Here is a 12,653-nt window from a genome sequence, read left to right as displayed (position 1 = left end):
GTTCTTAGAATGAATAAACTGCTCTATAACGGCCCGGAAAAGTTAAAGATTTGGGACCGACATTAGAAAGCTAATTCTGAATAAGTCCCATAATAAACTGCAGGACATTATAATAATAATCTTTTATTATTATATAGTGCTAACATATTCCGCAGCGCTTTACAGGTTGCACAAATTATCATCGCTGTCCCCATTGGGGCTCACAATCTAAATTCCCTATCAGCATGTCTTTGGAATGTGGGAGGAAACCGGAGAACCGGGAGGAAACCCACGCAAACACGGGGAGAACATACAAACTCCTTGCAGACGTTGTCCAAGGTGGAATTAGAACCCAGGACCCCAATGCTGCAAGGCTGCACTGCTAACCACAGGGTTTCTTTTACAATCAGATTGTAAAAAGCCCTTACATAGGATGTGGTGATGATAAAAGTAATGTATCATAAGTAAACTATTGTTTATCCCCTTCCTACCACAGCCATTTTTCTTTTTTTTTTTCTCATTCATACCTCCTCTGTTTCCAAGAACCATAACTTCTTTTAATATCTTTTAAAAATAATATATTTAAATATAAATTATAAATGTATCCATCTCTCTTACACTATGAGTGTTAGTTAGTCTATTAAACCACTAATCCTATTGGATTGGATCAACACTATTCTGTAGAGATGACTATTGGCATATGTTCACATGCAGTTTTTTCTGCATGAAAACACAGACTATGGTCCTCTGGCTGCTAATCTATTTTGAATGCAAATGAGGAAAACTGTAGCAAAACCACTGAACGTCATGCTGCTTTTGTTTAAAACGCACCACAGGTCAAAAACAAGCAAGGAAAAAAATTCACCACCTGAATGATTTTAGTAACTTGTTGGTACTTTAAAATAATGCTTCTTACATAGCCGAAAAAAATGCATGCAGAAAATGCATTAAAAAGTTTTTACCGTAATTGTTCATACAAGCCCTAAAAAGTAATGCAAAACTTCACAAACATGATTCCAAAATATCATCTCTATTTTGGTAACACGGAATCACCATTCACAGAGGTGAAGAACACAGCGCACCTCTCCTTCCCGCACAATAACCTCTGCATATTTCATAGAGCATGTCTAGGATGGTCTCCTGCAGTAATCCATGAACATTTCCAGACTAGTGTGTCCTGTCGTCCATGTGGCTACTGGAAAGCACGTCTCTAAAGGCTGCTAATAGAAATTCAGAAAAGATGCTCCAATCTCCCATAAGGCTATGTTCACACGTTGCTTTTTTTGTTGCATTTCTTTCTGCATGCAAAACCTGTTCTTGGCAGTAAGGAAGCTGCTTAAAATAAAAAAGCAGATTTGCTGCGTTTATGTTGTCTCTTGTGCATGCTGATAAAGTTTAGTGCCCCACCGCAAAAAAAAAAAAAAAACACGATGCAACTTCCTTAGGTATTTGCACAAACAAAAAAACAGCAAAATCCAATACCTACGTTTTGTGACATTGCGTATCTTTTAAAAACTCATCAGTTTTCCAATTTAGTCAGGGGGGAAAAAAAACAAAAAAAAAAACAGTGTGCATGAGATTTCTGAAATTTTGCTGGTACTGTAAAACAGCTTAAAATTTGCAAAAAAAAGAAAATACTGCAAAAACGCTATGCGTGAACATAGCCTTAATAAGGAAGTAAAATGAAAATGTAAAAATCTACCATCTGAAAATATTGAAAAGACTAGCATTATATTTATTAAAAAATAATATAGAAGACGCATTCCATTTAGTTTGTTTTACGTTAAAAAGGTTCCAGTTTCTTGAAATGACATTATGGGCACATGACTGCAGGTATGAGTATCTGATCTGGGACTACTGACAGGGATGGACGGGGAGAGGAGCGCTGCTGTTACTGCTCTGGAACTTTGTATGTACGGTGGAGGTTGCATTTTTAGGCAAGGTGCATACGTTGCAGATTGGCCTGCGGATTATTCCACACAGAATCTGCATCTCCTGACGGAAAAAGCAGCGAAAAATCCGCACGCTTTTGGTGCCTTTTTTGTGCGGATTTGTATGCGTTTTTGAAAGCTAAGTAAAGATCTATTATTGAACAAAAAAAAAAAAAATTGTGATGTCATTTCTTGTCCAACCTCTTCATTTACATACTCCATTGAAGAATAATGTTTACACACAGCTAGATAGATCTATAGATAGATAATACCAAGCCTGATGTTTAGTAATAAACATAATAAAATGTTACATAAAGAGTTAAATAAAGATACACACACACACACACACACACACACACACAAAATCTGCGTTGGCCGGGGTCACACTTGCGAGAAACTCGCACCTCAATACCTGGCACTGCCGCCGACACTCGGGACTGGAGCGTTCAGCTACATAGAAATACATGCAGTCGCACACTCCTGTCCCGAGTGCTGGTGGCAGTGTCGGGTATTGAGGTGCGAGATTCGTGCAAGTTTCTCGCAAGTGTGACCCTGGCCTTAACGCAGTATCTGTTTAATTTACAAAAAAAAAGGGAAAAAAAATTGCTTGGGCTCCCGCGCAATTTCCAAGCCCAGAGTGGGAAAGCCAGCAACTGAGAGCCGATGTTTGTAGCCTGGGAAGGGGTTAATACCCATGGATATTCCCAGGCTATGAATATCAATCCGCAACTGTATATTTAGCCTTTACTGGCTATTAAAATAGGGGACACCCCCCCCCCCCCCCAAAAAAAAAAAAAAAAACAAAACCGACGTGGGGTCCCCCTATAAATAATAGCCAGAAAGGCTACGCAGACAGCTGCGGGCTGATATTCATAGCCTAGGAAGGGGCCGTGGTATTACCCCCCCGGGCTACAAATACCAGCTCCCAGCCACCCCAGAAATGGCACATCTGTAAGATGTGCCAATTCCGGTACTTAGCCTCTCTCTTCCCACTGCCCTGTAGCGGTGGCATACGGGGTGATAAGGGGTTAATGTCACCGTTGTAGTGTAAGGTGACATCAAGCTTGGTTAGTAATGGAGAGGCGTCAATAAGACACAAATACATTACTAATCCTATAGTAGTGAAAGAGTTAAAAAAAAAAAAAAATACAGCCAGAAAAAAGTATTTTAGTATTCTTAATTTCCCCATACTTACAACCACATCTAATACCCTGAAGCCATCGATCGCATGCAAAAAAAAAATAATAATAATTAAACAACCGTATACTCCGTCCGACGTAGTCCAATTAATAACGAGTTTCCATTGACGATCTCCCCTATAGAGCTGTCACATCAGATGTGACAGCTCTATAGGCCTCTAGTGACACACTGACAGGAGACAATGGCTCCTGAGGTGTTATCACTGAGGGTTCAATGAGTTCATTGCTCTCACTTTAAGCCACTGCTGCGTGAGAATTTTCCCACGCAGCTGTGACGCAAGTGACATGCATGTAGCAACTTTTTGTGTGTCGAGTTGCATGTGACAGGTTAGTGTAGCAAGTTGTGTGCAGCAAATTTTGCGTGTAGCGAGTTTTATGTGTGGTGCGTTTTGAGTATGTGCAAGCTTTGTGTGAGGCAACTTTTGCATGTGTTGCAACTTTTGTGCATGTGGCAATTTTTCCGCGTGTGCAAGTTTTGTGTGTGGCGAGTTTTCCATGAGGTGAGTTTTGCACGTGTGGCTAGTTTTGCGTGAGCCTAGTTTTGCATGTGGCGAATTTTGAGTGGCGACTTTTGTGTTTTGACTTTTATGTGGCGAGGTTGGTGTATGTGTGGTGAAATGTGTGCTGAGGGTGATATATGTGTTCAAGCACGTGGTAGTGTGTGGCGCATTTTGTGTGTGTGTGTGTTCATATCCTCGTGTGTGGTGAGTATCCCATGTCGGGGGCCCCACTTTAGCAACTGTAAGGTATATACTCTTTGGTGCCATCGCTCTCATTCTTTAAGTCCCCCTTGTTCACATCTGGCAGCTGTCAATTTGCCTCCAACACTTTTCCTTTCAATTTTTCCCCATTATGTAGATAGGGGCAAAATGGTTTGGTGAATTGGAACGCACGGGGTTAAAATTTCGCCTCACAACATAGCCTATGACGCTCTCGGGTTCCAGACGTGTGACTGTGCAAAATTTTGTGGCTGTAGCTGCGACGGTGCAGATGTCAATCCCGGACATACACACATACACACACACATTCAGCTTTATATATTAGATTGCGATTATGTCTGCAAACCATTTCACTACATAGTGGTCTTTCTTTTTTTTTTTCACCTCGCATTGCATGTTTATTCTAAATATTTTTATTGTATTAGAATACCAAAATAAAAATTGCATTTTATTAAAAAAAAAAAAAAAATACTCCAATTGTTCTTTGTAGGCTATATAGAGGCCATACATCTGACCATCATGCAGGTGGGGGGGGACCAGGTCTAAATTTTTCACTGGGGCCATTCGGACTTGAGTTTGGTCACTGCCTATACACTGTGTGCAGAATTATTAGGCAAGTTGTATTTTAGAGTATTATTTTTATTATTGATCAACAACTATGTTCTCAATCATTCCAAAAGACTCAAATATCAAAGCTTAATATTTTTGGAAGTTGGAGTGTTTTTTTTTTAGATTTGGCTATCTTGGGAGGATATCTGTTTGTGCAGGTAACTATTACAGTGCAGAATTATTAGGCAACTTAATAAAAACCAAATATATTATTATTATTGTTATTATTATTATAGCGCCATTTATTCCATGGATCTTTACATTCCCACCTCACTTGTTTATTTTTACCAGGTAAACCAATATAACTTTAAATAACTTTAATAAAATTTAGAAATAAACATTTCCGACATGCAAAAACAAAATCCCAAAAAATCAGTGACCAATATAGCCACCTTTCTTTATGATGACACTCAACAGCCTTCCATCCATAGATTCTGTCAGTTGTTTGATCTGTTTACGATCAACATTGCGTGCAGCAGCCACCACAGCCTCCCAGATACTGTTCCGAGAGGTGTACCGTTTTCCCTCCATGTAGAGCTCACATTTTATGAGGGACCACAGGTTCTCTATGGGGTTCAGATCAGGTCAACAAGGTGCCATGTCATTATTTTTTCTTCTTTGAGACCTTTACTGGCCAGCCACGCTGTGGAGTAGTTGGAGGCATGTGATGGAGTATTGTCCTGCATGGAAATCATGTTTTTCTTGAACGATCCTGACTTCTCCCTGTACCACTGCTTGAAGTTGTCTTCCAGAAATGCAGTAGGTCTGGGAGTTGAGCTTCACTCCATCCTCAACCCGAAAAGGTCCCACAAGTTCATCTTTGATTATACTGGCCCATACCATTACCCCACCTCCACCTTGCTGGGGTCTGAGTCGGAGTGGAACTCTCTGCCCTTTACTGATCCAGCCTCTGGCCCATCCATCTGGCCCATCAAGAGTCACTCTCATATCATCAGTCCATAAAACCTTTAAAAAGTCATTCTTAAGATATTTCTTGGCCCAGTCTTGACGTTTTATCTTATGTTTCTTGTTCAAGGTGGTCGTTTTTCAGCCTTCCTTACCTTGGCCATGTCCCTGAGTATCGCACACCTTGTGCTTTTTGTTACTCCAGTAACGTTGCAGCACTGAACTATGGCAAAACCGGTGGCAAATGGCATCTTGGCAGCTTCACGCTTGATTTTCCTCAATTCATGGGCAGTTGTTTTGCACCTTTTTTGCCCAACACGCTTCTTGTGTCCCTGTTGGCATGAAAAGCTTGATTGTTCGGTGATCAAGCGTCAAAAGTTTGGCAATTTCAAGACTGCTGCATCCCTCTGCAAGACATCTCACAATTTTGGACTTTTCAGAGCCCGTCAAATCTCTCTTCTGACCCATTTTGCCAAAGGAAAGGAAGCTGCCTAATAACTAAGCACACCTTATATAGGATTTTGATGTCATTAGACAACACCCCTCCTCATTACAGAGATGCACATCACCTGATTTACTTAATTGGTAGTTGGCTCTCAAGCCTGAACAGCTTGGAGTAGGACAACATGTATAAACAGTATCATGTGATCAAAATACAACTTGCCTAATAATTCTGCACACAGTGTACATTACATTGTCAGTAGATCCAGTTGCATGTGACTAGACCTAACAACAATTAGCAAAATTGTATAGAAAAGCTTTATTAACTTCCCTGCTGTCCATTTCAACATTGCTACAATAGTATAATAATTAGTCATTCTACCAGTGAAGGGACAGATGTAATTGACAAACTATCACAACAAATGGGAATCTGCCTCTGTGTCATGCTATTTGCTCTTAGGCCTCTTTCACACTAGCGTCGTGCGACGTACTTCGCAATCCATCATTTTGGGCAAAAAACGGATTCTGCAAATGTCCTCGCAGGATGCGTTTTTTGCCCATTGACTTGTATTGCCGACGGATCGTGACGTATGGACATACATCGGGTCCGTCGTGCACTGGATCCGCCGTGTTTTGGCAGACCATCGGCACGAAAAAACGTTCAAGTGAACGTTTTTTTGTACGTCGGATCCGCCATTTCCGACCGCGCATGCACGTCCGGAACTCCGCCGCCTCCTCCCCGGACTTTAGAATGGACAGCGAATGCGTTGAAAAACTGCATCTGCTGCCCACGTCGTGCATAATTTTCACAACGTGCGTCGGTACGTCAGGCCGACGGTTTGCGACGGCCCCGTACCGACGCAAGTGTGAAAGTAGCCTTAGTGGAACCAAGGGTGTCTGGTTGGTACAGCCTACCATTTAGTAATCACAAACAGTGAAAATGCATGTAATGGTCAACAAAAAAGAAGTCTATACATGTCTGCTTGTTGTACAAACCGCACACTACAGCCAATTGTGTTGTTTCAATCTGCTGTTTGTTAAAGGGAACCTGTCACCAGATTTGTCCTGGTTTAACTAAAGCTATGATCTTAATCAGCACCTGTGCTGCAGTCCACCAATGGTTATGTAACCCCCTGTATAGCCCACCAAATAACATTTTGAAGTTCTGTATGGTAATCCTGCAGGTCCGGTCGTGGTTTCTGTGATCTCCATCCCTCCTCCTAGCTGCTGGTGGCTGTCCTCCTGCTGTAATTGACGTGGATGACTCTTTCTGCTTTATCCACATAGACAGGCAAAATCTCACGCCTGCGCAGAGAAATTGCCGGCTCGCATCTGCGCACTATGCTCTGCCCTACTGCAGGCAGAGCCTAAATCATAACAGTGCATAGCGATGTGGATAGCGCAGAAGCCATCATCCACGTCAATTACAGTACAGTGGAAGGACGGCTATCAGCAGCAGGGAGGAGGGATGAAGATCGTAGAAACCAGGTCCATCAGACAAGACCGCCAGGATTAACACATACAGTGCAGGAGAACTTCTAAAGGTTTTCTTGGGGAATTCAGGTTGAGTCAGGGGGTTATATAACCATTAATCGACTGCAGCACAGGAACTCATTAAGGTCATAGTTTAGTTGACTCAGGTACAAAACAGGTGGCAGGTTCCCTTTAAGATACTGTATACTTAACTTATGCCTCATTCTGTTTTGTGTTCTGTGTTTGTTCTGTTACACCAAAAAAAAATGGTACTGTGTCTTGAGTCCGAGTTTCATCAGTGTTTGGTCAGTGTCAGTTTCTACCATCAGTGATTTTCATGTAACAAAAAATAAATTACAAAGATTATCCTATACTTTGCAATGTTAATCGCGGACACCACACCTATGCCATCCGTGTGCTATCCGTGATTTGTACGGACTCATAGACTTGTATTGTTACTTTTCATCAATACTGGCAGTAAAATCAGACGTGAAGATGCGATGATTGGGCTAATCAATGTTTGCATCTGCAGCATATCTCCAGCACAAACACAACGGTCATTCTCAGATTTCTGCAGCTGAAATAAGGAATTTTGATGGCGACTTGTGAACACAGCCTCTTTAGTTTGGGAACTAAAATAATATTCCTAAATAATAAAGAAGAAATAGGCACAAAAAAACTAGTACGTAAAAGGAATCATTAAAAAAAAAATACACTAAAAGGAAGAGAGAATAACCATACATCAGACATATGAGGGCTACTTACAGCTACTATGTAAATAATACAGTTCCAGCAGTCATGGAGTCCAAGCGTAATCAATGTCCAAATGGTAAATCATCCATTCCAAAAGAGCGCAGGACGCAGAATGGGGGACGGGGGAGAAGAGAAAGATAAAAAGTCAGTTAAATGACTCCTTGACAAACATCTCACGTAAATTACAACACAATTATAAATATTTAAAAAATAATTGCTACCATTGTTTCTGCAAAAATAATATCTGCGTACATAAACTAGAGTACATTTTAAATGTAACCTACAGTATTCAGCACATTCTTGAACACATGTAGAATAACCTTTTCCACCTATTAAGGTAAGTAAATATTGGGCCACATAAGGATACTAGCCCTCTCCATCTATTAAGTAGATACAACGACACAAATGAATTAAAAATAAAACACCCTCTTTACTCCTATCCTACTAAATACATTTGGAAAATAATAAATTTCCACTTTCATCTAGTGAGTACATACCGAAACAAAGATGGATACATCTCCTCTTCTACCTATTAAATGGTTATAGTCATCTTGCCCCATGATGGCGGCGAAAGAAAAATCCCCATTCAGGCTCCAATGACTGTAGGTGGGGGTACGGACACAGCCGAGAGGGTCCTTGCTATACAGTTTCAGTAATATTCATTCTATGGGCGTCATGGAAGCAGCATAGGTCAACCACGCTCACCTATGGCTGGTGCCTGGGCTGAGTTTTTCCAGTCTCAGCCATGAAAGTAAATTCAAGGACACAAATGGGTGAAGAACCCCACCAACCTATTAAAGGGCCACTGTCACCCCCCTCCAGCCGTTATAAACTAAAAGAGCCACCTTGTGCAGCAGTAATGCTGCATTCTAACAAGGTGGCTCTTTTAGTTTTTGGTTCAAGTATTTCCAAAATAAAGCGTTTTGAAACTTAATCCAAAATACCTGTCTTTAGCCAGGGAGGCAGGTCCTCACTCCCCAGCTTGAATCGCTACTCTGCCGTCACTCAAATCTTCAGGGGCTTTCGGCGCCGCCCCCTCCGCGCTTTTTTAGCTTCAAAACCGGCGCCTGCGCTGTGTTTAAGCTCTGGCTGTCTGACGTCCCAGCCAGGCTTGCAGACTGCGCCTGTGCGGGCATTGCGGCCACCCACCTTGGGAATCCCAGCCCTGCAGTGTGTTATGCATTATGCACAGTGCGGGGCTAGGATTCCTGGGCATGCGCACTGCGTGTGTCAGACGCTCCCCCAGGTCCCCCGCCTTCCAGCCCCGCACTGTGCATAATGCATAACACATTGTGGGGCTGGGATTCCCAAGGTGGGTGGCAGCAATGCCCGCACAGGCGCAGTCTGCAAGCCTGGCTGGGACGTCAGACGGCCAGAGCTTAAACACAGCGCAGGCGCCGGTTTTGAAGCGAAAAAAGCGCGGAGGGGGTGGCGCCGAAAGCCCCTGAAGATTTGAGTGACGGCAGAGTAGCGGTTCAAGCTGGGGAGTGAGGACCCGCCTCCCTGGATAAAGACAGGTATTTTGGATAAGTTTCAAAATGCTTTATTTTGGGAATACTTGAACCAAAAACTAAGGCTGGTTTCACACTTGCGTTTTGCTCTGCAGCGTTTTTTTTTAAAACGCATGTGGTGAAAAAACGCATGAAAACACATGCAAACGGTGCGTTTTTTTGACGCATGCGTTTTTGCGCCCCAAAAAAAAATTGCGGCAAAACGCGGCGTTTTCCCGCGTTTACATGCGTTTTTCCTGCGTTTGCGTTTTTGAAACGCATGCTGAGAAGTGTGTGACAGCTGCCAAACATCAAAATCAACTAGAAAACACACTATTAATAGAATTAGCTAGGGTTAGGGTTAGGGTTAGGATCCCTAGGGTTAGGGGTAGCTTTTTATTAGAATGTCCTGGTCACCAGGTCACTGATAAGCCACCCCCCACCATCAAGGTGATAAAGGGATCCAAACCCTAACCCTAACCATAACCCTAACCCTAACCATAACCCTTGGGATCCTAACCCTACCCCTAACCATAACCCTAACCATAGGGATCCAAGCAATAACCCTAACCCTAACCCTACCCCTAACCATAACCCTAACCATAGGGATCCAAACAATAACCCTACCCCTAACCCTACCCCTAACCATAACCCTAACCCTAAGGATCCAAACCCTAACCCTACCCCTAACCCTACCCCTAACCCTACCCCTAACCATAACCCTAACCATAACCCTAACCCTAACCATAGGGATCCAAACCCTACCCCTAACCCTACCGCTAACCCTAACCCTTGGGATCCTAACCCTAATCCTAAGGGTTAGGGTTAGGATCCCTAGGGTTAGGGTTAGGATCCCTAGGGTTAGGGTTAGGATCCCTAGGGTTACTAGGGATCCTAACCTTAGGGTTAGGGTTAGGGTTTGGATCCCTATGGTTAGGGTTTTCTTGTTTTTTGTGTGTTTTGTGTTTTTCTATAAAAACGCATGCGTTTTTAACGCAAACAAACGCATGTGCTTAAAAACGCATGCGTTTACATAGACAGCAATGCATTTTTTTTGCTGCGAAAAAATGCATGCGTTTTTTGCGGCAAAAAAACGCCGCTAGAAATTACTACAGGTTGCATTTATGTAAATGAACGCACGCGTCAAAAAACGCATGCGTTGCCGAAAACGCGTCAAAACGCATGCGAAAAAACGCATGCGTTTTTAATGTTAAGTATAGGGAAAAAAAACGCATGCGTTTTTTTGCATTTTTTAGCGCTAAAACGCAGCTTACAAAAACGCAAGTGTGAAACCAGCCTTAAAGAGCCACCTTGTTAGAATGCAGCATTACTGCTGCACAAGGTGGCTCTTTTAGTTTATAACGGCTGGAGGGGGGTGACAGTGGCCCTTTAAATGTAAATCAGGTCCTCAAAATGGAGAACCTTTATTACATTGAGTACATGAAGAACCCAAAAAGATATCCTTGATTCATTTCACATAACTTACAGGTACAAGTAGATGCAAGTGTAGCAAAGAATCTGCAGGTGTCTCATATCTACACTTTAGGCTTCACAACCCAAGTTTTAGTAATTCTAAAAGCAGAAAACCTTGCAGAGCTCATCACATTGGTTTTACAGATGCAATGTGTAGGACACGGCGTTAAACAACCTCATCAAGGGAAAATGCAGAACGATTACACAAAATGCCTGCAACTTTGTCACTGTAAAGATTTTAGCCTGAGGCCGTCACTAACCTTCAGTGGCAAGGTTAGTACAATGATTTCCATCTTCAGATTAGAAAAGGATTGTGTATCTATGTACAATTCTACAGGCTATGGAAACTAACCTTAACCATGTAAAACACTATGTCCACTGTAATAAACATGGTTCACTTTTGGGCTCCAATTAATTGTTACATTTGTGCCCTTTGCCTAATTTTTTTTACTTTTCAAGTAGTGCCTTATTTTTTTAATTTACGGTATGCCCTTTTTTAAAGAATATTTAATGGTGGACTGGCTGTCAGTCAGGGCCGGGACGTGGTTACAACCGCTACTCACTATGCAGAGTGATGACTGAAGCCGTGCTGGTGTCCGACCTATGACTGAAAGCTCAAGGCTGCCGGGAGGATTAAAGCTAATTTCCTCCCCGTAGCCAGGCTCTCAGTGCAGCAGCCCGCACGGCTATTAACCTGCAGAGTAACCCCATATGTGCAGAACAATAGCATTTTTTTCTACATCATAGGTTCACTTTAAGCTGCAATATGGTACAGAATCTCCAAGGCACTAACATGAAGATAAAAAAAATCAGTAGATCTGCAACAACATTCCAGAAAGCATTAGAAAGAACAGTGGTGACCCATAAATGAGACGAGGAGCTAAGGCTACGTTCACATTTGCGTTGTGTGTTGCGTCGGCGACGCAACGCACAACGCATGCAAAACGCATTGTTTTGTGACGCATGCGTCCTTTTTTTGCTTGATTTTGGACGCACAAAAAATGCAACTTGCTGCGTCCTCTGCGCCCTGACGCATGCGCCGCAGTGACGCATGCGTCACAAAACGCAAGTGCAACGCATGTCCATGCGTCCCCATGTTAAATATAGGGGCGCATGACGCATGCGTCGCCGCAGCGGCGCCCGACGCTGCGTCGCACAACGCTAATGTGAACGTAGCCTAAGATCATGAAAGCAAAGCGAATAGTCATAACTGAAGACAATGATAATGGGAAGTGGAGCCAATACCTTGCTGTAGAAAAGGTAGGGTACTTACTATAATAAACCTGGTGTTACTACTAATAACAGCAACCATCTCATTGTAACCAGATCCTTTACACAAACAAATATCTAACTCTACTTCCGAAAAGTAAAAGTACATTTTATTTCTTGCAGTATTCTCCAAATCATCCTGCAAGCCTCTCTGTACAGTAATCTGTGCTGTCACGTGTCACACCAATAACAGACTAATGGTATCTAATGCTAATTGGAGTTGATGACTTGGAATAGCTGCTACTTTATATCAACTGCCCTGTAAGAATTGACATTCAGGAATTAGCCAAACTGGAAAAAAATAAAACAAAGTGTTATCTTAAGGTATGAATACGTAAGCTTTCACCCATTGTGCCAGTGCTATAGTTAACAGAAAAATAATGACTGGATAGAGAGGACCCATGGAAGCTT

The 12,653-nt window shown here is 42.4% G+C and overlaps 1 protein-coding gene across 4 annotated transcripts in view; it reads right to left on the bottom strand.

The window, feature by feature from the left end:
* Window positions 1-12,653, bottom strand: part of SEPTIN7 (septin 7) — a 127,135-nt gene that overhangs the window by 96,174 nt on the left and 18,308 nt on the right. For 2 of the 4 annotated variants that reach the window (XM_077269224.1, XM_077269225.1), the window contains exon 2: window positions 7,999-8,027. The exons of the other annotated variants lie outside the window; for them this stretch is intronic. In XM_077269224.1, coding sequence (XP_077125339.1) covers window positions 7,999-8,027 — 29 coding nt within the window. The remainder of the gene's footprint in view (window positions 1-7,998; window positions 8,028-12,653) is intronic. 4 annotated transcript variants of the gene reach the window in all.

The sequence above is a fragment of the Ranitomeya variabilis genome, chromosome 6 (genome assembly GCF_051348905.1).
Source record: "Ranitomeya variabilis isolate aRanVar5 chromosome 6, aRanVar5.hap1, whole genome shotgun sequence".
Taxonomy (NCBI): Eukaryota; Metazoa; Chordata; class Amphibia; order Anura; family Dendrobatidae; genus Ranitomeya; species Ranitomeya variabilis.
The sequence above is the reverse complement of the archived record's forward strand: the minus strand, read 5'-3'. Positions and strand labels throughout refer to the sequence as shown.